The 27,684-nt window shown below is 43.5% G+C and overlaps 1 protein-coding gene across 8 annotated transcripts in view; it reads right to left on the reverse strand.

Annotated features, from left to right (window-relative positions):
- Positions 1 to 27,684, reverse strand: part of MAP2 (microtubule associated protein 2) — a 1,383,589-nt gene that overhangs the window by 77,594 nt on the left and 1,278,311 nt on the right. For all 8 annotated transcript variants that reach the window (XM_044060515.1, XM_044060520.1, XM_044060517.1 and 5 more), the window contains one exon: positions 15,071 to 15,152. In XM_044060515.1, coding sequence (XP_043916450.1) covers positions 15,071 to 15,152 — 82 coding nt within the window. The remainder of the gene's footprint in view (positions 1 to 15,070; positions 15,153 to 27,684) is intronic.

Raw genomic sequence — 27,684 nt, forward strand, 5'->3', positions numbered from 1 at the left:
TTGGTGAGCATAAAGCATCCTTCTTGTTTTCCTGTCAAGCTATCTAACGCGTTTTGGGGCCAGTCAATCACTCCAAAACTGTAAATGGACAGGAAGAGCAAATTGGTTTATAGCTTGAATTTTGTTCCTAGATGTCAATGCTGTTTTCAGGATTAATTTAAGTCTTCCAAAATATTCCTTACTAAGTTTTATTCACATTTGTTCATGTTTTACTGTTGATCCTTCATCAATTTCCAAATATTTATGCACTACCTCTTGCTTCTTTTATATCACATTCTTGTCCCAAACTGATGTTTTCTTGGTGCTGCAATTTTCCTGCTTTAAAGGTTGCTTTTCCATATTTATCAAGACCAAATTACATTTTTGTATCATCTGAAAAAGTTTTAACTACTTACAATTGTGCTTTCAGTTCCTCATCTGATGAGCTATAGAATTTTAAATAATTGACAAAGAGAAGATGTGAGGTCTTTGTACTTTGTTGTTTTCTAGGAGCCAAATTATAGCCATGGCCTAATCTGTTAAATTGACAGTTTAAAGGGTTAAGGGCAAGACAGAACAGCAGTGGTGACAGGGAGTCACCCTGGAATATCCCCACTTTGAATTTTTATCCATGGAATAATAATTTGTCCTTTATCATGGCTTAATTGCAAAGTGATTTGCCACTGTTTCATGGTCACTGTAATGTAGTTGATCAGTGTAGGGTGTATTTTATACATTTTTACTCATTCGTTTACCCAAGAATGTGGGAAAATATCAAATGCTTTTTTTCAGTAGTCAATCCATGTCTTATTTAGATTCTTCCCCTTTTTACAGTTCTTCATTATGACTTTATTTAGCAACAGATGATCCATTATTCCATATGACTTTCTTTTATTACCCTTTTGTTCTATTGCCATGATTGAATTTTCTTTTAAATGACTATAAACTCTCTTGGCATCAATTTTTATATGTCGTCAGAAGGCAAGTTAATGGTCTACAATTTTTACTATAACTGACAGGTTCACTCCTAAGTAGGAGCGTTGTTTTTCCTGTTGTTAACCAGGCTGGTGTCTGTTTGGAGTGCACATATAAATAGTTCTTAACTTATGGCTAAATCTTCATGCAAAGGTGTTAATACTTTTCGCCATAAGTTAGGTACTGCATCTGGGCCTGGGGTTTTCTAATTGGAGGTTTTTCTTAAACTTTATCTCAGTTTCTCTGGTCATTACCTCATCCCATTTCATATCCTGCACCTATGAACTTCCTATTCTTTCTTTTACTTCTTCTAGCTATTTATCTGGATATTACATCTTTGATATGTTCCACATGATCTTCATAGACATTTCTCCAAAATGTATCTATTTCTTCTTTTTTTGGGTGGTCTTTCAATTCCTTTTGCCTTGCTTCCCAACTCTCTATAGAACCTTTTGAGGTCATCAATAAATTGCTTATTTAGTACTTTTCCTTTATATTTATCTGTGCATCTTCTAAGTTTTTCTGCCTGTGCTGAGAGTTTTAGTTTATTATTTGCAAGAGTGCAAGACAGATCATGATCCGTTATAATCCTGTGCATTGCTTTTATCAATCTATCTTTATGAGTATTTTTGTTGATCTGTTCCCTCTTCTATAGTTTTCTAACAGTGACACTTCTTGCCCTAATTGCTTTATAGTTTTCTCTATTCAGTACTTCCATGATATTCAATTTCTCCCCTTCCTTTCCCTTACTACCCTGTGTTCTTGTGGTAGAATTCTATCTGTTATTAACTTAGCTGCACAGTAATATACCCTGTTTACTTCTGTTATATTGCATGGCATGGATCTCCATGGACAGTCCTAATTACTGTGTTCATTTGTTTTATCAAACTTCTGACTTTTTGAGTTTTATTGACTTTCTGCATTTCATTGATCTTAATATGTCTAGCTATCTCTATTAAATCAAGCAGCTCTTCTTTTTAGCTCATTTTCTTCTAAACTGAGGGCACATTCTTTGTTCTCCATTTCTTGTGGGCATTCTATACAGAGTTCTATAGCATCTTCCTGTGGCACATTCGCTTCAATTTCATCCTGTGTCATTAATTCCTCTGTCATAGGGGAACTCACTGACCTGTCACTCCCCACAATTGACTGAGTCAGAGTTGCCACAGTTTCCTGTTCCTTCCCTTGCTGTCCAGCTTGAAATGAAAATTCATACTGATTTCCTGTGGAAGGCTCCAAAATATCTTCATATGGAAGCGACCCAGTTGCTTCCAGTTCCACTTGTTTCTCCTTAATTTGGATGTCTGTTGCTCTATCCTGCTGTGGTGCTTTCTGAGTTAGATTTTCTACACTGAATCCTTCACTTTGCAGGTACTCCATGACCTTAGTTTCTATTTCTTTAACTTTTCCATTAGTACCCTAATGTACCCCAGCGGGAATCAAGTGATGATATTATAAAGTAGCAAGACTAATGAGTGTACCGCTACATCACCCAGCAGAGCTTGAAATATAAAAGGTAACAGACTGATTTTATTTAAACATTCAGTTACATTATAGCATGTTCTACACACACACACACACACACACACACACACACACACACACACACACACACACACACACACACACACACATTCTCCCCCTTCATCTGAGCCCTCAGCTCTGAGGAGGAGGGTTGAGGCTTCCCCTGGTTCATCAGCTTTCAAGGTGGTAGAAGGGGCTTTTTCTGTCCACAGAGAACTGTCTTATCATGTTTCAGATCCTACCCCTTTTCCCTCATTGTTTCTGAGCTCTGAGTTGGTCAGACCTACTCCACAGGGACAGCCAGGTCCAACTAGTCTCTAGACAGTTCTACTAGAGGGACTTCCCCCCTCTTCTGACACCTCTCCAGAACATCCCATGGAGGAGATCCCCTGGAAGAAAACATGTAAGAGGAGGCACGTAGACTTCCCCATGGAGTCTCTCTTGGAAGACACTGATTTTGATGAAGGAGAAGGATCCCCACCACCTGATGACATCTCTTTTGGAGATATTCTAGAAATCCTTAAACAGACAGGTGGTTGGCTGGCCCAAACCCCTTCTCTTGAAGAATCAGTGTTCTTGGAGGCTTTTGGTGCTGGACCATCTACTTCTTGGGTGACCCCCCCCCCCCAGCAGATGAACTCACTGACCTGGCTTCCCGCGGGCATGGAAGGAACTGGATACTGTCGAGCCCATTCCCAAGCACCCTGACAAGTTCCCACCTTCAGGCAGACCCCACTGGAGAAAAGTAGTCTTGGTTGATGTGATGGTGGTGGCGACAGCCACTAAGAAACAGCTAGCAGAGTAAAGCTCTACTGTCCATCCTCCAAACAGAGAGTCTAGAGTACTTGATAGATTTGGAAAGTGAGTATTCATCTCAGCTACTTTTGCTCTGAGGTTGCTAAAATATCTGGTGAATTTTACTAGGCTGCAGAGAGATTTGGCCAAAGAACTATCAAATACTCTCTCAGAGTCCATGTCTGCTGAGGATTTCAAAAGGACCTCCTTTCAGGTGTCCACTCTTTTGTCTATTTAAAATCCTTCAATGAGGTTAATTTCTTATACAGATGAAGGTACCTCACAAGCTTCCAATTAAGGTATCGCTATAAGGAGACATGCCTGGATGTGGCTATGTGATTTTGCAGAGCCCTTTAAGACATACTTTGTCAATGCTCCATTTTATGGCACTTCCTTGTTTGGGCCATCAGTTAAGGATATGCTTACCTGCAATAAACAAGAAAGAAAGACCCTATCTGCCATGGGAATCAAGTTTTCTACCCCACAATGGACTTTTTCTAGAAACCAAAGGGTGGTAAGACGATGTGGTTCCATAAATCTCAGGGACCTTTCCAGGATTCGCATGGGGATAATTTCTCCAGAGGCAAAGTAGGAAATTTTAATGGTAGGTGTTGCCCTAGAGCAGAGGAGGCCCACAGAACCAGGACTTTAGAGATTCCTTTGCAGACAGGCCCTATCAGCACTTCTAAAGCGCTGCCCGACTGTCCAAATCTGGAGCCAGTTTGGGGTCAGTTTTCTTTGTACCTAGATGCCTGGAAAAATATTACAACAGATTCACAGGTACTCAGAATAATATCCAGAGGATACTACATACCCTTTCCCCTTCTTCTTCCTTGTCTAGGGAATACATTTTCCAACATTCCACCCAGTCAGAGAAAGGAAATAGCAGAAGAGATGCAAAAGCTGCTAGAGAAAAAGAGTCATCCAGAAGGTCCCACCCAACCACACAGGATTTGGAACTTACACTTTTTTTAGTGCCATAGAAAACAGGGGACATCAGACCCAGTTTGGATCTAAGCACATTAAATCAGTTTGTAAAGAAAGCAAAGTTCTGAATGGTCACAGGTCAGTCCATTCTGCCCTTTATACACAAGGATGACTGGATGTAAACTGGATGTAAACTACAGATCTCCAGGATGCATACTATCACATAAAAATAGTCAGACAATCTAGATGACAGCTCTGCTTTTAGCTGGGAGTCTATCATTACCAGTTCAGAGATCTGCTCTTTGGACTCACCACAACCCTCAGAGTGTTTACCAAATGCATGGCAGTAGTGACAGCTCACTTGAGACTGCTGTTTTATATCTGGATGAATGGCTCCTCATTGCTCCCTCCAAGTATCAACTACAACATGCCAGGGACTATTTGGTCCAGATTTGCCAAATCAAAACTTGCTCCAACTCAGAGCTGGAATTCACTGGGACAGTTTTAAACACAACTACTCAGGTGGCATCTTTACCTCTCTACTGCATTATCTCTATCAAAAATCAGGTACAGGCTATCTTTTCTCATCCTTCTTCTCCAGCAAGATTAGTGCTTCAAGCACTTGGGTCCATGTCAGCTGCCATAATACTGCTCCCTCCTGTGTGCTTCTTTATGCAAATTCTCCAATAGACGTTAGCTGCACAGTGGTCCACTCTACATGAGCCCTTATCTTTTTCAAATAAAGCTCACTCTAATTTGCAAGTGACACATTCATTGGTGGATTCAATCTGATGATCTTGTTCTGGGCAGAAACTTCATTCTTCCACACCCAACTACCACAGTGACCACAGACACATCCCAATTGGGGTGGGGGCATTTCTTAGGTTGAACGATCCAAGGCATGTGGTCCCCCCCAAGAGACCAAACTGCACATCAGTGACCTAGAGATGAGAGCAGTCTTTCTAGCATTGCAGGCATTTCAAGATGCTCTTCATTTGGGGACTATTGCAGTTCAGATGGACATGTCTGTAGTCTGGTAACAAGTAAGGCGAAACTTGATGTTATCCCCTGTGCAGAAAGGCCATTAGGGTGTGGGAATAGGCGATCTCATCAGAACACTTTCTTATTGTGATGCACATCCCAAGGAAAACCTGCGTGCTGGGGCCAACTAAGCAGATCCATTCTGATGCCTCATGAGTGGTCTCTCAGTCAATTGGTAGCGATGTTCTACAGAACAAAAAAATTCCTCACCAGTGACTCAAACCTTCCCTTGTCAATGCTTATCTTCTCCCCACCCTAATTTATACCTCTTCTATCCTAACCAATCTACAATCCACCCTTAAAACAAAGCTAGAGCTCTGCTACAGCAAAATTACTAGATTTGCTGCTAACCAACCTTATAATTCTCACCACTGCATATCTCTAAAAATCCTTAGCTGGCTTAGGCTATCTCACCAGCTCCTCCTCACACAACTTCTCTGTCATGTCATAATAAATAACCCTACCACCTGTCCTGCCATTGCCCCTCTCCTCACTTTCTATACACTTTATCACTCACTCCGTAGCTCTGACCAACTCTTGTCAGAAATCTGCAAGCCGAAAATATCCCTAGGTCATTCCTTTTACAGCTATACTGGGGCAGCCACGGTGGTGCAGCGGTTAGTGTTGTTGCCTCACAGCAAGAGGTTCTCCAGTTCGATCCTCAGCTGGGGTGCCTTCTGTGCGGAGTCTGTATGTCCTCCCTGTAGCCACGTGGGTTTCCTCCGGGTGCTCCGGTTTCCTCCCACATCCAAAAGACATACTGTAGGTGGATTGGACACTCTAAATTGTCCCTAGGCATGAGTGCGTGCATGTGTGTGCCTTCTGTGAAAGGTTGGGCACCGGGCTGGCAACTCGACAACATAAAATCTCTACTGCCATTCATGAGCGGACAGGTGATCCACTGTGGCGACCCCTAACCGGGAAAAGCCGAAAGAAGAAGAAGAAGAAGACTGTAGCTCTAGTCTGGAACAAACTACTTCTGACCATCTGATCCATCCCAAAGAGTCACAGCTTCAAGATAGCCTTACAGGAAAAACTCCTTAACTCCTGTCTCGGCCTCTGTCATACTACCCACTAACCTCCCACAATCAGGTCTATATGATGTTGCTGAAAGAAGTGTTCAGTGAACACATCTTCATCGACACATAAGCAGTGAACAAAGGAATGGCCACTTCAGCGTTTTTTTTTCCCAGGGGAAAAAGCGCTTGGCCATCATCAGGATTTGCCCTTTTCCCCACTGTAGTGCAATCTCGGAATTGGTATATTTAGTTAGGGGGGGGGGTGTAGGGTTTGTACATTTGTGCTGTGTTTCTTTGGCCTAATGATCTTTTTCTCTGGGAAAAAAATCGCTGATATGGCCGTTCGGTGATTCCTTTATTTGCTGTTTATTTGTCGATGAAGACATATTTGCTGAACACATTTTTTGACAACATATTATAGACCCCCTGCCATCCTACCTCACCTCTCTACCCCTCCCTGTCCTTTCTACTCCCTCCCCCTTCTACCTCCATCTACTCACTATTCACATTTTTCTTCTCTGCTACATACCCCTCCATTCTCGCTGGTAATATTCCACTACCCCCCCCCCCACTTCCAGCTTGACTCTCCTCCCTCTTCCTTGTCCCTCCACTCTTGCCCTTTACTCCCATTTTTTTCTCTGCATCCACTACTTACATTCTGATGTTGTTCTCCGCAACTCATCTCTTTCTACTTGTACAATAACTCTGGAGATAGCTCTGCTTCTCCCTAGAAACCTATCTGTTGGTTTAACTTTCTATTAACCATGCAATTCTGCCTGAGAACTTTCTCCATCTTTCTATTTCTCTACTTCATCTTATATTCATACTCATACCATGTTTTTGATTTCAGTATGCTTAAATCTGCCATTGCTTGACAATTATGTCAAGCTTTATAAAAAAAAGACATTATTTGTTGGATTTATCCTGGTTAACAAATGCCAAAATAAAATAAAAAATAAAAATCATTATGTATTATGATTCTTCTAAACTACCACCGTGTTAGCTCACATCATAGATTATAGTAATTCCAGGCTAAGGTTTCCAAATCAACAAGTATTAATATTTTTTATCAACCACTAATATCTCTGTATCTTAATTTTTCATTTATTTTTATACAACTTCTTTCACACTCAGTACTCTCCTCAATACCTATTCAGTATCTGTCAAACTAATTTCTTCAGATGTTCATCTTCTCAATTTTACACTTGCTTACCCCCTTTCTTACTAGTAGTCACCTCATATTTTACATTCTAGCTGCTTTCTATTGTTTTACTTCCTATCTTGTAAATAATTTCACTTTTCTACTCATTCACATGCCTTACCAGCCCCATTTCACATACTTTACTACACCTTTAATGCCTTTATTCTTATCCCTTCTTAAAATTCTGACTCAAAGCTTTTTACCTCCATGTATATTACTTCGAACCTCCCTCAATTGTTTTCTTTTCTCTATTTAACTCTTTTGTTTTACATTATGCAACCTCCATCTCTCCTTCAGTGCTATTCTGTCTCTTCCAATTTTCTTTCTTACTTGGTCACTGTTACTGAAACAGTAGAAACAATGAAAAAATGTGGAACTGTAAATGCAAATATTGCATCTGATATTGTCATTTTCAGTCTTTCTCAACTATTGGGTTTGGATCCAGTCTTTGGAGCTGACTTGGCCACTTCCTCCAGATCGTAAAACACTTAAACTCTCAAGCTCCTCCCTTTACCCATACTGTCCTAGTCACCTTAGATAACTCAGATCTCGTTTGCTGCCATAACGTTGAGATGTAGATCACAAATTTTTGTGAGTTTTAGCTATTTCTTCTATAACTCTTATAGTTATTATAGTTATTGTATCTTTATCTTTTTTCTCCCTTTAACCTTTTATATAAAAATCGTAAACTCATCTTTTTACTCTTAGAGTATTCTTGGGTTACCATAGCTAGTATTCTGTCACTTTATAGTGCTTTCTAGTACTCTTCCATTCCCTTTACCATTGTTGGTAATTTCTATTTCTTCCCACTATCTTAAAAAAAAAGTTTGTCCTTATTTTTTCTAGTATTTAAATAAAAATGTCTGATTAAGCCTTCAGGGCTTAAAAAATGTGTGGCATGCAGCCACAAAATACTTAATTCAGATGCACATTCTGAGAGCGTTTACTGTTAGGACCAACTCGTTTGGATTTGGACTGCAACATTTGTAAGGGATTTAACTCCCATGCTTTAATTGATCGTAAAAATAAACTAATACTTAGGAGCTTGCTGCCTTCAAAACCTTCATTTACGGCTTCCAGGACTCAAACCCCTAAAAGGTTAGAGAGAAAAAAGGAGATTCTTTTTCTAAGGTATCTCATAAGAGATCTCCTGAATGGACATCGGCTTCTACTTTAGCTCCCTCTTCAGGGCCACCCCTGAAACAAGCTAAAAAATCGGATTCGAGTACTTCGGATCCAAAGTCAAGCTCCAACAAATCACCCTTGAGCCATTCTCCTCAATTACTGTCAGCCAATTACAGAGTGATGCACAGGAGACACTACAGGTGCAGCTAACTGTTGACAAAATCCCTATTCAAATTATAGCTAGGTACAGGCCCCCAAATTTGACTCAAGGTGCCCACTCCACCTATCTGGGCCTCTTCAAATCTATCAAGATTCAACCCTTTACCCTGATCCTGGGTGACTTTAATTACCCAACCATAGACTGGAAAAACTACTCATGCCAGCACACAAATGCCCAGTGATTCCTCAATTTTATCAGTGCAAATGCCTTGGAACAGCTAGTTGATACCCCCACAAGAGGTGATAATATCTTGGACTTGGTATTAACCAACATAAGTAACTACTGCAGCACCCCTATGGTATCATCTTCCCTGGTAAGATCCAACTATAAAGCTGTCACTTTCAAAGTCATCATCTCCCCTGAACCCCCCCCCCCCATAGCTAAGGTCAAACAAAAAACTTCTCCAAAGCTGATTACAACCTCCTGAGGGATGGTATAAACAGCTTCACAGCCCCCTCCCCCACTGTAGTAACTGGCACCAATGTCCAAATCTACACCAAAGTACTATACGAGCATTTATACAGATGAATGGAATCAGGACTACCTGACAGGACAAAATCATCCTCCACAAGGAAGAGTAAATCTGTCTGGTGGACATCTGCAATAAATAAACTACAATACAAAAGGAAAAAATTGCTGTCCAGGACCAATTAAGAGCAGGTGCCCAATTGGAAGCAATCTCTCCTTAACCTGAATAAGCAAATAAGAGCACTAGTGAAATCCTCAAAAGCCAACTTTGAGTCCAAATTGTCCACATCTACCAGAGACAATCATAAGGCCTTCTTCACATATGTCTGCAATCTCAAAGGAAGCAACCAGATCTGTTCAGAAATGGTGGTCAAGGACACCACATACACAAATGCTGTAGATATAGCCAATCTACTGGCTGACAAATTCAGTGAAAACTTCTCCCCTCTGTCCCCCCTATCAGTAAATCAGGACATCCCCAGTACCTGCCCCCCACCCCTTATCTCTAGGGAACAGATCATCACTGCCCTCTCAAAGGCAGAAACTACAGCCTCCATGGGACTCAATAACATCCCAGGCTGCATCCTACATGAACTCAGGCATGAACTTGCAGCACCATCAGGCATCCTATTCAACAACAGCCTGAGTATGGGCTTTGTCCCAGCTGAGTGGAGGACAGCCACTATAATTCCTTTACACAAAGGTGGAGCGCCCACCGATCCAGGAAATTATAGACTCATCAGCCTAACTAGCCTGATCTGCAAGGCCATGGAATGGATTATCATGGACCTTATTAACAGGGACATTGGCAACCTCCAAACACTCAACCCCACACAGTTTGGCTTTGTCAAGGGGAGGTCATGTCTGTTAAATCTGGTTGACTTCTTTGAGACAGTCACCAAAGCCATGGAGGAGGGGAAGAAGGTGCACACTGCCTACCTTGACCTGCCCAAAGCCTTTGAGACTATTCCCCACTCGGGCATAGTAGATAACTCTCTCTCAGCTAGGCATCAATCCATTTGTTACCAGATGGGTAGCAAACTGGCTCACTGATAGAACCCACCTAATTAAAATAGGGGAAGCCATCTCAAGCAGTTTACCCATAACGAGCGGCGTACCACAGGGATCAGTCTTGGGGCCTGTTATTTGAGATATACTTCTCTGAGGTGCAGGCCAAAACCAGGTGCTATGGTTGACCAAGTTTGCAGATGACTGCAAGCTGGGTGCAGTCATCAATTCCCCAAGTGATGTGGATGTCCTCCAAGAGGGTCTCACCCAAACAAATGACTGGTGCCAGAAACATGGCCTCAAGCTGAATGCAAAAAAATGCATCATCAGCCCCTTTGGGGAGAGTGATGTCCCCCACATATTATCACATTAATAACAATGTCCTAAGTACACAATGAGTAGTGAGGGATCTGGACACCCAGGTTGCTAGCAACCTGACTTTTGACCACCATGTTGCTTCCGTTGTATAGAAAGCTTTCTACATGGCCTACCTCATAAGTAAGGGTAGCCTATCCAGGGACAAAGAGGTTATAACATCTCTGTATTCTTCCCTTTTAAGGCCAATTATTCAGTACAATGCTCTTCGGCATGTATCTTGCAAAGCACATGGAGCAGCTGGAGAGACCACAGAGGTTCCTCACCAGGATAATCCAGGGCCTCAAACACCTACCTTACACAGATAGGCTAAAAGTCCTGTCCCTCTTCTCAGTTTCATACAGACTCCTCAGAGGTGACCTCTGTCTGGCATACAAAGCAATCTCAGACCCCACCTTGATGGGACTGCTGCATATCCGCAAGTCAAGCTCCACTCGAGCAACCCATACATGTGACCTCAACCTGGTCTGTGATATCAACAGAACTTGTTGGCAGGACAGATTTGTGTTCCACAGACTCCCCCATCTGTGGAATAGACTCCTTCTCCACATCAAGCAGAGTACCTCATTATCCTTTTTTAAGCACAACCCGGATAACTGGATGGGAAACAGAAACTACACTCCTAGGATTCCCCCTGTGTCCCTCTTGGACAGAGGATCTGGGTGCTGACTTGTCTAAACATGGTCTAAACTCTTGGCTAGACATATAAGAGCCTCAGGGCCAATAGCCTAGTAACTTCCTATGATCCCTATGATCCTATGACCTCTTTGCTCCCATCATCTTTTCTGGAGCAGTCTCCCCATAACCACTCAAGACCCTTATCCATGGCCTCATCCATTTGTTCTTCCAGGAACCTATCCAAAGTAGATGTGGACAGCATGTTGATGAAGTGAGACCCTCATTAGTACTACAACTCTAATATGAGCTTCTTCCCCAATCCAACTTTCAGTTTCATAGTCATCAGATTTGAAAGCCCTGGAGTCATCTGCTTTGGATCCGAGGATGTTGGCATCTTTGTTTCTAATGGCGTCTCTGAGCTGTCTGGCCCTGAGTACTTCGGAGGCAGATGAGTCTCAGAGCCATAGTATCAGTGCTGGCTCCAGGATGTTAGACTCGACTCTGAAGTTGTCAGAGCCATCTCTACCCTTCGGAGCTTCAGTGCTTGACAGCTTGGCTCCAACTCCCTCCTCGGTAGTTTGCCTTCGGGGTGGCAGGAGCCTACGTTCTGTAAGCCTGCCTTGTCATCTCCATCAGTTTCTGTTTCTCCCAGGCCTTCTGCCTTTGAGGTAGTGGAGACCCTTCTCTATTCCTACAGTAGAGACTTCTCTACAGTCCTTGGCTCTGACTCCCCAAATCCATTTGATTTTGCATCCAGAGCCTCAGTCATCCATTCCAGTGGGACAGCAAGCCCAAAACCAGTCTCCAGGCCACCCAGCAGGGTATTGTTATCTCTTCTAACTCCCTGGAACACCCCATCAAGGCGGTTCCCCAGAACAAGAAGTGCAATAGGAGGCACTTAGATGCTCCACAAGAATCTGTAACTGAGGACACTGACTTTGATGAAGGGGAAAGGTCCCCCAGATCACCACCCAATGATGTCCAGTTTGGAGACATCTTAGAACTCCTAAAACAAATGAGTGGTTGGTCCCCCGATAATCCTGCCAAAGAGGATTCAGTGTTCCTGGAGGTCTTTGGAGCTGGATCTTCTACCTCATGTGTGACTCCACTAACTAATGAGCTTATAGATTTACTCTCTTGATGGAGACAGAATGAGCCAGATACAACTAAGCCAATCCCTAAGAGACCAGACAAGATCCTAAGGACAGACCACACTGGAGTAAAGGAGTACCCATTGATGCCATGGTCACAGTGCTGGCCACTAAAAAGTAACTGGCAGAAGAAAGTTCTTCTGTTGACCCCCCCCCCCTAACGGGGAGTCTAGGGCACTGGACAGGTTTGGGAAGCGTATCTATGCTTTAATGACCTTCACCCTTAGGTCACTGAATTATTTGGCACATTTTATGAGACTCCTGAGGGATTTGATTAAAGAACTTTCAAAATCCCTCTCTGTGACCATATCCTCTGAGGTAGAAAGTACTATTTCCTCACAGTTGGGTACCTTTCAGTCTATTTCAAACTCATCCATGAGGCTTATCTCCCACATGGCTGAAGATATCCCATGGGGGGCAGGTTAAGGCATTTGCATCAGAAGACATGCCTGGATCTGCTTATGTGACTTTGTGGAACCCTTCAAATCTTCTTTTGTCAATGCTCCCTTTGACAGAACCTCCGTATTTGGCTCCAAAGTTAACAACACGCTCTCTAGTTGTTAGCAGGATGGAAAAAACCCTGTCTGCTGTGGGCATAGATTTTTCCACCCTTCAATGGACCTTTACTACAAAACAAAAAGGCAGATGGAAAATGTGGTTCAAAGAATCCCAGGGTCCCTTCCAAGATCCATGTGGAGACAGTTCCCCCAGGGGCAGGGGGGATGCAAATGGAAGATGCCATCTCCCATGGCAGAGATTATCCACATAACCAGCGATCCAGGGATACTTTCTGCAACAGATCCTATCAGCGCTCCTGAAAGGAGGCCTGACTGTCCATCTCTGGAGAGAGGTGGGGGGTTGTTTATCCCTGCACCAGAGAGTCCAGCTAGAAATTACAAAAAAATCATGGGTGCGGAAGATGATATCCAGAGATTATACAATAGTTACACAATACCATTTTCCCTTTCACCACTTCTAGTATCAAACAAAATGTTCCACCCACTCAGAGGGAAGCAGCAGCACTAGAAATAAACAAGCTGCTAGAAAAAAGAGTTATCCAAGAGGCACCTCCCAGACTAGATAGAATCCAGAACTTATTCAAAATTCTTTTTAGAGACAAAAAAGACAGGGGACTGGAGACCAGTCTTGGATCTCAGCAAACTAAATTGATTGGTTTAGCATACAAAGTTCCGGATGGTCACTGTTCAGTTCATTCTGCCATTTATGTATAAGGATGACTGGATGTGTTCGACAGATCTTCAGGATGCGTACTATCACATCTAACTGAACAGATGATCCAGAAGATATATTTGCTTCTGGCTTGGAGCCAGTTATTACCAATTCAGAGCACTGCCCTTTGGACTCACCACAGCCCCCAGTTTCTATGATGACTTTGGCCAAATGTTTGACTGATTCTATTTCTTTTGTTTATGAAAAAGTGTGTTTGCCTTTACCAAACCAGCAAAAGCCCATTCCACAATTTCTTCAGCCTTTTTGTCTAGAAATTTCTTGGATGATATTTTTGCAGCTGCAACTTGGACTAATCCTCATACATTTATTGCTCATTGCAAACTGCATTTGGTCTCTAAGGAAAGAGCAGTCTTTTGCTCAGCTGTGCTCAGGAATATCCTTCCTTAGAGCCCTCCTGGGATTTAGGTAGCTGGGGACTCTTGTCCCAACAGTTGAGAAATGAATAAAAATGACAACATCAGATTAAAAAGTTATGTACTCACCATAACATCCCATCTGCGTTGTCCATTTTCATTCTTTCTCACCTTCCCACCCACCAACCCCCTCCTTGCTTTATGGATGAAAAGACTGAAAATATACTGTAGGAACGTCTGTTCCTTGTTTAAGACGTCCCATCTGCGTTGTCCATTTTCATTCTTTCTCACCTTCCCACCCACCAACCCCCTCCTTGCTTTATGGATGAAAAGACTGAAAATATACTGTAGGAACGTCTGTTCCTTGTTTAAGACCCAGATTCCATTATTTCTACATTTTCCACTGCTCTGTAAGTCTATGGGCAGCAAACTAGATTTGAGGTATGTCAGGTGACTAGGGCATTATGCCTAAAGCGAGGAGCTTGAGTTCAAGTATTCTACGATCTGGAAGAAGTGGCCGAGTTGGATGGATCCAAATCCAACAGCTGAGGAAGAATGAAAATGGACAACACAGAGAACATTATGGTGAGTACATAACTTTTTCCTCACATTTAACTATATGTATGATCACCACAATTTCTGCTTATCAGTGTTTAGAAATAGTTGCCTATTCTGCTGTTATATCTTTATTATGTTGATTGTATATGTTGTTATATACCATTTTCATTGTAATACTTTTCTTCCAGTGCCTCTGTTGTAAATGGATAACTACTGACCAGACATTAATTTCATTCAAGGCAACATATCAAACAAGTAATTAACAAACAGAGCTGTACCATTATAGTCAACATACTATCTTCCTATTTTTCACAAAAAGCACCTAGGAAGAGTCTGTCTAGCTATGACTCTAGTTTGAATGCAGGATGCTGTTCATCAAGATCTGTTGCTTTAAGGCCATGTGATGGCTATCGGAGAATATTAACTTTATCTTAGTTATTTCACTAGAATTACAAGGATTTGAGAAGAGTCTGAGAAATTACCTGGTCTGTGGTGGATATTGTCAAAAGAGCCACATTTGGATGTCACATGACTTAGGTCAATTTTCTTGGTTAATATTTGTATCTGCAAAAGATTTAGAAAAAAATGTACGCATTTCAGTTTAATAGAAGCAATTACATGGAGTATATGGCCAATACAAATCAAAATACTAGAAAGGCAATTAAGTAATATGACAGCTATAGCAATTCTCCTTCCTTTGACGTCTGTTGCTAAATGATGTGGAAGCAGTAAGTCATTTTTGATTGTACATGAAACATATTATATACTATTCTTCACATAAGAAGTTAAACAAAAGGTACACATGCTTGAGATAGTGGTAGTCTAGTGTTTTGTTAGCTCCCATAGCTTATATTGGCAAAAAGCAGTGACATTTTTACAGCATCCTGGCTGAGTTCCCTAAGTCACTTTAAATACTACCATAGGTTTCCCCTCAGAAAGGGTCACATGGCCAGCGTGATCTACTTGGCTAACAAAATAAAATAAATAACTCAATAAATCACAAAATTAAGGCTACTGTAGGGCGTGTGCCTGAGTTGCACTACCTACGAGCAGTATAATTAGGCAATGCATATTTAATATAAAATTCATTGTGTGCTGCAACATTTATAAAATTGGCTTTTTTATGTTAGAAAGTCATTAAAAAGTATAATACTGATTATCAGAGTTGTTTGGCATTACAAACCTAAGGCTTAGGGAAGGCAGTTCACTCACTGAGCTGGCAGATGCTTGATTCCAGAAATGGTTCGTACATATTTGCCCAAAGGTCACTGAAACTGAAGAGTAAACCAATAACACATAGCACAGCTACTCTATATTTCTCCCAATCCTACTACATTGACCACTGGTCTATAACAGACATCACTGACAGGTGGCTATGCGGGTCAAATGAATGAATGTCAAAGTTATTATGGTCAGTATTTATATAGTTTGTTAAATCTTTTTTCTTTCACAGCCTTACATCTGATGTGCAAAACATGGCAACACTTGTGTCTAAACTGTATAAGGGTACTACTGCTTGGTAAATGGAGTTTCCCATATAATAAGGCCACAGAGCATTGCAGCCTGTGCAAACTGATGCATGCACAGTAATAAATGTGCTCAGGGACAGAGATTTCCATACACTAAAATCAAACAGCTCTGCAAACTAATTGCTTATTGCACTGACAGCATGAGTTCTAGTTAGGGAAGAAGATGAAGTACTTTAAAGATGTACAGTGATTACACTCATTCAACAGACAATGTTAAATGTGCTACAATGTTCATTCAGGATATATTTAAGTCTATCTTATCAGGGAGGTGATCAAGTATTGTCGTCTGCTTTACAGACTTGTTCAGAATCACAAAAAATGCATTTGGTGATGGATGGAATAAAACTAAGGACTTTCAGGATGACACTGGTAAGAAGCATGCAGCCTTACCCACCCATGCTATCCTGCAGTGTATTGTTTTCTTTTTTCTTGGTGTTTTCTCCTATGCCTGCTAACCATCGTCTCCACTTGTTGGACTGTCACCCATTCGTTCCCTATTGGAATCCCCAGATCAATTAGAGTGAACAATGTTCTGGCAGACACTGTGGAGTCTATGCACTTATCAGCATCCTAACAATAATAGGATTTTTGTTTTTAAGTCCATAGCCCTACTCCTGTGTAGGGGACAGGCTACCTGCATTGCTACAGGGACTCAAAACACAATGTTAAGTTGTCTATCTCGCCTTCATTCTTGCTGGATGGGTTTGGAGCCGATCCTCGGCTCCGACTCGGCCAATACTAAAGCTCGAGAGCTAATTCCACCGGCTCGAGGCTCCCCTATATCCCACAATGCTAGGCGGTAACTACTCAGATCTCGTTTGCCGCTTAGCTGACGAGGTGCTTTTCTACCGGCTCTGGCAGGTTAGTCAAAGATTTAATTCTAAAATTTTCAATCTTAGACCCCTAGTACTCTTTTTTTCACTAAAACCTTTAGTTTTAAATACCCCTTTTCCTGGTTCGACAACTTTGTTGCCCTTAATTCCTTCTTTTATTTCCCTTTAGTTTTAGGCCTTAGGCCCCTTCTAGTCCCCTTGTGTGACTGGTATTTTATTTTTAATTAAGGCCTGTGTGTGTGTGTGTGTTTTTCTTGGACCTTTTATTATGTCTAAGGAATCTAAGGTCTCAGGCTTCAAGAAGTGTGACTCGTGCTGTCAGAAAATGTCTCTGACAGACGGTCACACTTCTTGGTGGTATTGCCTGGGACCTTTGCACCTGCAGGACTCTTGTGCTGTTTGCCATGGTTTTAGCCCTAGAGTCCTGCAGGAACTTAAGAATAAATTAATCTTGCGTGGCTTATTAAAGCCTGAAGGCCCCCCGACTCAGTCTGTGTCGGGGAAGCCTTCTAAAACTTCCAAACAGTCGGCTCCGGTTTCTGAGTCGACTTCTGGAAATGTAAAGTCTGCTTCGACATCGGCTCCGGCTGGAGCCGATGTTTCCAAGCCTCATACTGTTACCTCGGCTCCGGCTGGAGCCGAGGTTGATAAAACTCCGTTGGCTCCGATACTCTTATCGGAGCAACATTTTAGGAAGAGATCTAGATCCCCCTCTATCGGCTCCGTGCACTCGGCACCAGGATCCCCTCTTGTTTCTGAACGGAGCCATAGAAGACATTCCTCACGGTCTTCCAGGCTTTCTGACCACGATTTGCAAAGGGTAGTGAGTAGACTTCTCAAGTCTGAGACACTGGCCCAAATGCTGCATAGCCCGACTCAGCAGTCAGTGGCTATTTCCGTTCCCCAATATATTCCTCCTCCGACTCCTTTGAGTTCAGAGCCAGGGCTTGTCAGAGCCATGACTGTTGGTGCATGGGATCCGATACCTTCCCTTTCGGCTCTGTCGTCTGCTCCGATCTCCTCCTTGGAGGGATCTCAGCGCCGAGCTTCCCTCATCGGCTCCGAGGGGGCAAGTGGCATCGGACCCTTGTCCGACCCCGCTCTCCCTCTCGGGGCTTCGGCACTGGTGAGTTCGACATCGGCTTCGGAGCCATCCCTGTCGGTGCCGGGGGGGTCCTTGTCTCTTCGGAGCGGGGACCTCCGGCCTTGCCTGATAGGGGTGCCTTCGAGGTCATGCGGAGCGTGCTAGAACCAGGGTCTGCCCCACAGTCGGCTCCGTCAGCCCCTCCATCTACAGTGCCTGTGGTGATTTCTACCCACCCCCTTGCATTAGACCGCAGAGAGCCAACTCCTCAAGTTTCCCCATTGGGAATTTCCTCCTCTTCCGAGGCCTCTCCTGACCCGGTAGGAGATCCCCCTAGGAAGAGGCAGTGCAAGAGGAAGCACATTGACTCCCCTGAGTCTATCACCTCTGACACTGACTTAGAGGAATCTGAAGGTTCCCCTCGATCCCCCTCTGAGGATGTCTCCTTTGCTGACATCCTTGAGATCCTGAAACAGAGGGGGAACTGGCCAGCCCTTAACCCTTCGGAGGATGAGTCAGTGTATCTTGAAGTGTTTGGCTCTCGCCCTTCTACCTCCTAGGTGTCCCCTCCCTTTGACCCCCTTATGGAAGTGGTGGCAAGGAAGGCCTGGACGGCTCCTGATTCAGTGGAACCCACCCCGAGGAGGCCATCTAAATTTATTACTGCCCCTAGAGATAAAGATTTTTTATCCAAAGGTGTCCCCATTGATGCCATGGTGGTGGCTGCGGCCACTAAGAAGGAGTTAGCCGATCCTTTGGTTCCTGTCCATCCTCCTAATAAGGAATCTAGGACCATGGACAGGTACGGTAAGCGGATGTTCTCATCAGCGACCTTTTCAATGCAGTCGCTGAACTACTTATGCCACTTCACTCGTCTCCAGAGAGATTTACTCAAGGATATGGGTGAAGTGATAAAGGATCCTACAGCTGAGGGGTTCCAAGACAGAATGAACTCCCAGTTGGCAACCCTGAATTCCATCGTTAACTCCTCCATGCGGCTTGTCTCATATGCTGCGGATGGGCGAGTAGAGCCGCAGGCACAGGTGTTGCCTTACGACGTCACGCCTGGATGCGGCTGTGCAACTTTGCGGACCCTTTCAAGGCGTCCTTCACCAATTCTCCCTTTGATGGATCATCCTTGTTTGGTCCACAGGTGAAGGATACATTGACCAGGTGTGAGGTAGAAGGTAAGACTCTCTCTGCCGTAGGAGTCCGTTTTTCTACCCCTTCTAGACCCTATCCCAAAGGTCAGAGGGGAGGAAAGATGTGGTTCCGTAAACAATCCCAGGGAGTCTCATCTGACGCACAAGGTCGATTCCCCTCTAGAGGCAGAGGGGGGAATAATAATAGATGCCGCCCTAGAGGCAGAGGAGGTCTGCAAAACCAGAGTAGCAGAGAAAAATTCTCTGATAAACCCTTTCAGCATCCCTGAGGGGCTGCCCGGCTGTCCACCTTCGGAGGCAGTCGGGGGAAGGTTATCCCTGTACCCAAAAGCCTGGCTTTCCCTTACTCAAGACAAATGGGTACAGTCGATCATATCCGAGGGTTACAAAATTCCCTTTATTCACATCCCATCCCAACCCAAAGGATCCCTTCCAGATGTTCCACCCAGTCTAAGGGAACAAGCAGCATTAGAAATTTCAAAGCTGCTATCAAAAAGAGCTATCCAATCAGTCCCAGCAGACCAGCAAGGATCCGGAATCTACTCCAAATTATTTTTGGTACCAAAGAAAACGGGACTGGAGACCCATACTGGATCTCAGCTACTTAAACAAGTATGTCAGGAAAACAAAATTCCGGATGGTCACGCTACAGTCCATTCTACCCTTCTTGGGTCAGGACAATTGGATGTGCTCGATAGATCTTCAGGACGCATACTACCACATCAGGATGAACAAATGCTCCAGGAGATATCTCCGCTTCAGGCTGGGAGCCAGTCACTACCAGTTCAGGGCCCTGCCCTTTGGTCTCACTACAGCCCCCGTGTGTTTACCAAATGCATGGCAGTGGTCGCGGCTCACTTGAGACGTCAAGGATTCCAGGTGTTTCCATATTTAGACGACTGGCTCCTTACCACCACCACCAGACATCAGCTTCTTCTATCCAGGGACTTCACCATCCAATCTTGCCAAGCTCTAGGCATTTCAATAAGTTTCGAAAAATCTGCCTTGTCGCCTTGTCAATCTATTACCTTTATAGGCACCACCTTAGACACACTCAATCTTTCAGCCAGACTCACAGAGCAGAGAGTGTCAGACATTCGAAAACAAGTTTCTCTTCTCTTACAATGCAACAAAGTCAAAGCCAGACTAGTTTTGAAGGTGTTAGGACTCATGGCAGCAGCTATTCCCCTTCTCCCCTTAGCTCGCTTCCACATGAGGATCCTCCAATGGATGCTGTTTACTCAATGGTCCTTTCAACAGCTCCCGATGTCCCATACCATATTGATAACTCAATCATGCAAGAATCAACTGTCTTGGTGGATCACATCACCTCAAGTTCTCCGAGGAAGACCCTTCACTCCCCCCCCAGTCGCCATGTTGACAACAGATGCCTCCCTGATCGGGTGGGGGGGGGCATTATCAGGGCAGGACAGTCCAAGGCACGTGGCAACCTTTCGAGTGCCACTTGCACATAAACGTCTTAGAGATGAGAGCAGTGCTTTTAGAGTTGCAAGCCCTTCACGACTCTCTTCCCACTGGGACTATTGCAATTCAGACGGACAACATGTCCGTAGTGTGGTACATCAACAAACAAGGCGGAACCAGATCATACCCTTTATGTCGAGAGGCACTCAGACTTTGGCAGTGGGCGATCTCTTCTCAGCGTTTTCTTATAGCAACACACATTCCCGGGAAATCCAACGTTATTGCAGACAAGTTGAGCAGGGCAATTCTCATGCCCCACGAGTGGTCTCTAAAGAAATCAGTTCTAGAAGAAGTATTCCTAAGATGGGGCCAGCCTTGCTGCGATCTTTTTGCTACTCCCCAAAACAGCAAGTGTCACGACTTCTTCACTCTTTTCCCGTTACCAGGCCATCCCACCAGAGACGCTCTAGTCCACGATTGGCCCCAGGGACTTCTATATGCCTTTCCCCCCTTTCCAGTGATATCTCAACTAATTCAGAAAGCCATCGCTTTGAGAGTGACAATGATCCTCATTGCCCCTTACTGGCCTCGACAGATATGGTTTCCATTTCTTCATCATTACCTTTTGGAGCAGCCTTGGCATCTGGACCCAGTACCAGATCTGTTAACCCACCAATCGGGTCAGCTGCACCAATCTCTGCTTTCTCTAAACCTCACAGCATGGTTTCTCCGATTCCAACCTTAGCCAGGCTTCCCTCAATATCTTGCTCGGTCCGAGATATCTTGATAGCCTCTCATAAACCTTCTACCTGGAAGATTTATAGTAGCAAATGGAAACGCTTCTCTTTTTGGGCAACATCAAAAAACATAGATCCCTTTACTGCACCTATCCAGTCTATTCTGGACTTTCTAGCAGAACTCTTTCATTTAGGATCATCTGCATCTACCATTAGAGTTCAATTGGCTGCCATATCTAATTTTCATGTTGGTGTCTCGGAGTCTAGCATCATGGCTCACAAACTCTGTAAAGCCTTTTTAAGGGGCGTATTTCTTCTCAAACCTCCAATCAAAGATCCCCGCCTCAATGGGATTTGAACTTGGTTCTGGCATCCTTAATCCTTCCCCTTGAACCCGGCTTCATGTTCTCTGAAGTTGCTTTCTTGGAAGACACTTTTTCTGGTAGCTATAACTTCAGCGAGAAGGGTATCTGAACTCCATGCTCTGTGCAGTCGTCCTCCTTACTTAGTGTTTCACAAAGATAGGGTATCCCTCCGTACTAATCCATCCTTTTTACCTAAAGTTTCCTCTCAAGTAAACCTAAACCAAATTATTGATCTCCCCGTCTTTTTCCCTAACTATTCAAACAGGGCGGAACAAAAGCTACATTTTTTGGATGTTCATCGCCAACTTTGATATTACTTAGACAGGACTAAACAATTCAGGAAATCTGATCAATTGTTTCTGTCGTATGCGGAAGGGAAATTGGGCCTTCCTGTTACTAAAGTATCCCTCTCTAGATGGCTCACCTCTACAATTACCTTCATCTATGAGATCAGACATCAAAAACTACCCTCAAGACCTAGAGCTCATTCAACTAGAGCATTAGCTACATCCGTAGCTTTTCAGGATAGGCTGCCAATAGATTCCATTTGTGCAGCGGCCACCTGGGCTTCTCCTCATACCTTCATTTCACATTACAAATTGGACATGGTTTCCAGAAGCCATGCCAACTTTGGTTCCACTGTTCTCAAGAGTCTGTTCCGATAGGCCACCCGGGATAAGGTGCTAGGGACGCAGTCCCATCCAGCAAGAATGAAGGCGAGATAGACAACTTAACATTAAGAAGTTATGTACCTACCATAACGTTCCATGCTAGTTGTCTTCTTCTCGCCTTCTTACTTGCATCCCACCCTCCTTCCCCGAAGCCTGGACAGACCGATAGGAATTCAGTTTGTGCTCTTCCTCTGGAAGTCGTCATTCCCACACGTTCTTCCACCTCCTTTTCTCCTTTCTTAGGTCTGCGATACCTTTCATGCAGGTTGTTTTGAGGTGGGTTTCCCTTCTCCATTCTATGGAGACTAGGGTTGCTTGGTATAGCTATCAAATGAGATCTGAGTAGTTACCGCCTAGCATTGTGGGATATAGGGGAGCCTCGAGCCGGTGGAATTAGCTCTCGAGCTTTAGTATTGGCTGAGTCGGAGCCGAGGATCGGCTCCGAACCCATCCAGCAAGAAAGAAGGCGAGAAGAAGACAACTAACATGGAACGTTATGGTAGGTACATAACTTCTTATTTCCCATGTTAGTACACACATGTGCACTTGCTGAGGGTTACTGCTAGTTGATAGCTTGATGTGTCATGCATCTTCTCTCAAGCTACCCACTATAATGCCACCCCTTCTCTGGGGAATTGTGGGTGCATGAGTCCTGCTCTGCTCTGCCCCAAACCCAAGGACTAGCATCCCTATCCTCCTCTGTCAGTACTGTCAACCACCTGAGTCACTAACGAAACTTGAGTTACTACAGCTGTAGTCAGCTCTTTATTCTTCTACACTACTGGTACTGGTTTGCTATCCTGCAATGTCTGAGAAGAAAAACAGACTGTATGAGCATATAAGGTTCTGTGTGTTTTTGGGTTTGTGAGCTTCTATTTATTTATTTATTTATTTAAATTTGTTGACCGGGAGTGTCCGACTGGACGTAGGTCCATTTTCAGTGGAGGTCCGGGGAGAAAAGCTCCACAGTAAAATAAACAGACAGTAGTTACATTGGATTACATAGCGATTAACAATTTAACATAGCAATTACTTACAACATATTTACAAATGAAGAACATAGTACATCAGTAGACAACTAGAATCTTTATCTGTGAAGTACATAACAGACATTAACAAATGTTACAATGAGAAGTTCCTGCTGTATAATAAGTACTAGGCTTATGAGCATCTGAGCTTGCTATAATCAAGGTAGTTAGTGGAGTGGAAAGAAAGGTAGTGGTTGGATGGGGTGGAAGATATTAAAGTGGGAGTTGCAAGGGCATAGCCGGCATGTTTTTAGGTGCGCTTTTAGTAAAGTTTTGAAGTGGGTGCATGATGGTACGGAGGTAATTGTGGGTGGGAGTGAGTTCCATAATTTGGCTATGGCGTAAGAGAATAGTGCTTCACCAGCAGAGTTATTGACTTTAGTGATCTGCAAGTGATTTTTGTTGCTGGATCTTAGTGCTCTGGTGGTATGATAGGGTTGGAGTAGATTCTGGAGGGATGGGACATTTAGTGGATGGTTTACTAGTTTGTGGGCGAGTGAGAGTTGATACCACTGAAGGAGGTGAGGGAGTTCAAGCCAGCCCAGTTCAGCAAGTGAGAGACAGTGGTGACTACGGTAGGATGCCCCTGTGGCGAATTTGGCGATTTTGTTGTAGCAGGTCTCTTGCTTGGTTAGGTCACATTGCCTTAGGTTGGTATATATTGGAGAGGCATAAAGTAGGGTGGAGATAAGGTGGGAATTTGCTATTGAAATCTTTGCTGCTTTGGTGAGAAATTGCTTATTTCTGTATAACGCTCCTAGTTTTTTGTGGACTTTTTTATGGTCATGGATATGTGAATGTCAAATTTTAGTTTATTGTCTATTTCCACTCCTAGCATTTTGGTGTGTTCAGTTGGGTATATAGTGGTGTTGTCTTTTGCTGTGATGTTAAAGTGAGAGTTGTTTTGAGTATGTTTGGTGGGTTGGAAGATGAGTAGTTTAGTTTTGTTTGGTTTGAGTATTAATTGGGCATCGGATAACCATGTTTCAACAGAGAAAAAGGCTTCCTGTGTGACGTTTTGCAGTTTGGGTAGGGACTGGGCTGAGCAGATGATGGTCGAGTCATCTGCGTATTGTATGAGTGTGCCATGTTTGGTGGCAGAGGCTAGATTATTGGTGTAAGAGAAGAGTTGGGGTCCAAGGATGGATCCTTGGGGAGCCCCTATGGAGACAGGTAGTTGGGGAGATATATCATTCTGCCATACAACGGATTGTTGGCGGTCAGACAGGTAACTCTGAAACCAGTTGGTGACTGATTGTGAGAAGGATAGGTTATTGAGGACAGAGATAAGTTGTTTGTGTGGGACCATGTCAACTGCTTTAGATAGGTCTAGGAAAGTAGCAGAGGAGAGATAGCCATTGTTTTTATGCTGAAGGATAGTGTTAGTAAAGGAGAGTAAGGCAGTGGTGGTGCTATGGTTTGGTCGGAAACCATGCCGAGTACTGGAAAGGAGGTTGTTAGTAAGGAGGTAGTCTGAGACATGAGAGTGTATGCATCTCTAGTATTTTGGAGAGTGGAGAGAGAATAGCTATGAGGTGGTAATTGGTTAGTTCTGCGGAGGGTCCGCCTTTGTGGAGGGGAATTATATGTGATACTTTCCGCAGTGTGGGAACGTAACTTTCTGACAGAGATCGGTTAATCAAGATGGATACTGGGTAGGCCAGAGCATCAGCTGCGATTTGTAGGTATTCACTTGGGAGGTTGTCTGCTGCTAATTTGGTGGGTTTAAGTTTAGTTAAGAGTTTTTTTTATGTTGGAGGTAGGTACAGGAGAAAAAGAGAAGGCAGTGGGGAGATTACTAGTTGAAGGTGTGGGTTGGAGGGGTGGGGGGTTGTGTTGTTTAGCTAGTGATAGTATGGTTTAGGTGAAGTGTGTGTTGAATGAGGTAGCAATATTTTCTGAGGAGTGAGGAATGTTAGAAGGAGGGGTACTGACTTTACCTGGGTGGAGGATGGAGTTTATGGAGGACTAGAATTTTTTGGGGCTGTGTTGTGAGGAGTCTAGGGCAGACTGGTAGTATTGGAATTTGTCCTGTTTTATTAACTTTTTGACTCTATTGCGTAGTTCTTGGAATTTCTGTCTAGCTGAGGGGTTTTGGTTTTGCACCAGTGCTCCCAGGCTTTATCCCTATTTTTCATTTCTGACTTAGTGGTTTTCTGTAGCCATGGGGAGGGTTGTGCTTTGGTTCTGGAAAATCTTATGGGGGCATGGTAATTAAAGATGTTCAGGAAGGTAGTATTAAAAAATTCAACTGCGTCATCTAGACTGAGGTACTTTAGAGGATGCCAGTTACATTCTTTGAGGGATGAGATGAATGTGAGTGGGTTAAAGTTTAGTTTTTTACGTATTTGACGGTAGATGACAGGTTTAGCTTGGTATAGTTATTTTTTGAGTAGGAATGTTGGGGAGTGATCACTGAGGCTATCTGATAAGCAGCCTGTTATATATGACTGGGAGCTCTTACTGACTAGTATCCAATCCAGGGTAGTGTGTTTGCTGGAGTTTTTATTTATCCTGGTTGGTGACTGGACTAGTTGGGTGAAGCCATGAAGGTGTACATGATGGGTTGTATTGTTGCCAGAACAGGATTGCCAGTCAATATTGAAATCACCTAAGATGATAGTTTCTTGGGGGAGATGGTGGGTAGACCAGCTGAGGAGGTTTTCTAGTGGAGGGATGTTTTGGCCAGGTGGGAAGTAGCATCCAATTATATTGATGGTTTTGTTTTGGTTAATTTTGAGGTTGGTATATATTATTTCTTCATTTCCTATTTGTGGTGCTGATGATTTTAAGATCTGGATGTTTAGATGTTGTTTAAATATTATAGCTACACCACCTCCTTTTTTGTTTAGCCGGTCTACTCTTAGTATGCCGTAACCTGTAGGGAGTATTTGCTCACTGGTAATGGGAGGTTTTAGCCAGGTTTCTGTCAGGATGACTATATCTGGGGAGTACAAGTCTATGGTGGCATGGAGTTCATGGACTTTGTTGGATATACTTCTAATATTTAGGCTTAGTAGAAGGAAGTCACTTGGCTTTCTATTGGCTGTAATATGGGAGAAGTTGTGGTCTCTAGTCTGATTATGAGGATTGGGGTTGGAGAATGGTAGGGCCAGGGTTGGGGGGGATGTCTCCACTTAGGGCTAGTTTTGATATGCATGCGATTATTAGTTTTCTCAGTTTTTGAATGTGTTTGTTTATAAGGGAAACTTTATGATTGTGCTCTGTGGGTAATAGGTATGGTGGGAGGGTTACTATGTTAAGTTGTAGGGATGCTTTATGTTTGAGTAATATAGTTGGTAGAATATGTGGGGGTGCATAGGGATGGTTCTTGAGCTGGTGGGAGGGGAGCTGAGTGTGGGTGAGACATGAGTGGTGGTGTGAGTAGTAGTACAGTGGTAGTGGTTGAGTGGGGGATGATGGAGCTTTGGTAGGATGTAAGATATGCAAGGAGAGTGCATGCAGTGAGCATAGGAAAGGTATGCTTGTACATGTTAGTTGAGGAGGTGTGATAGTAGTGGGAAGATGGAGGAGGTAGTTTTGGGTTAGTGCTGTGGTTGGCTACTGGAAAGATGGGAGGGGTTTGAGTACAATAAAGGTGGGACCACTGGGGGCGGGAGGGACTAGGGGGCAGGGTGGGGAGCGAAGCGGGTAGAGACCCTGTTAGTTGCTCGTATGAGGGGGCTGGAAACAATCACAAAACAAAGACAAGTATGTGTTAAGAAACAATCACAATTGACCAAGGACTGCTCTGAAACTGTAAGTCATTTCTTAATTTCTCAGGTGGAAAAACAGGATAACCTTGTATCAGTAGGCTACTGTGGTCATAATTTAAATTAACAAACACACAGTATTGATCAGTTATGGATACTATTTGCTAACAGAAGGGAATAAGAGAAAGTGGAAGATGTGTGTGTGTGGTGGTGGTGGGGGGGGGGCTGCTTACAAGCCAAAGCAGAGTGCTCTCCAGGGGAAAATGAATATTGGCTCAAACAGGTAGACACATACTCAAAGTTAACTGTAGCTGTTTGCAGACAGTTCAGACTCGGACTGCGCTTTTCTTACAAGAATGTTAAAGGTGGTACCGCAGTTGAATACTTAAGAGTGGTGTTAGGTTCAAAGTTAACTGTAGCTGTTTGCAGACAGTTCAGACCCGGACTGCGCTTTTCTTACAAGAATGTTAAAGGTGGTACCGCAGTTGAATACTTAAGGGTGGTGTTCGGTTCAAAGTTAACTGTAGCTGTTTGCAGACAGTTCAGAC

This window comes from Protopterus annectens, chromosome 2.part0, assembly GCF_019279795.1.
Source record: "Protopterus annectens isolate FY-2018-M chromosome 2.part0, PAN1.0, whole genome shotgun sequence".
Taxonomy (NCBI): domain Eukaryota; kingdom Metazoa; phylum Chordata; order Ceratodontiformes; family Protopteridae; genus Protopterus; species Protopterus annectens.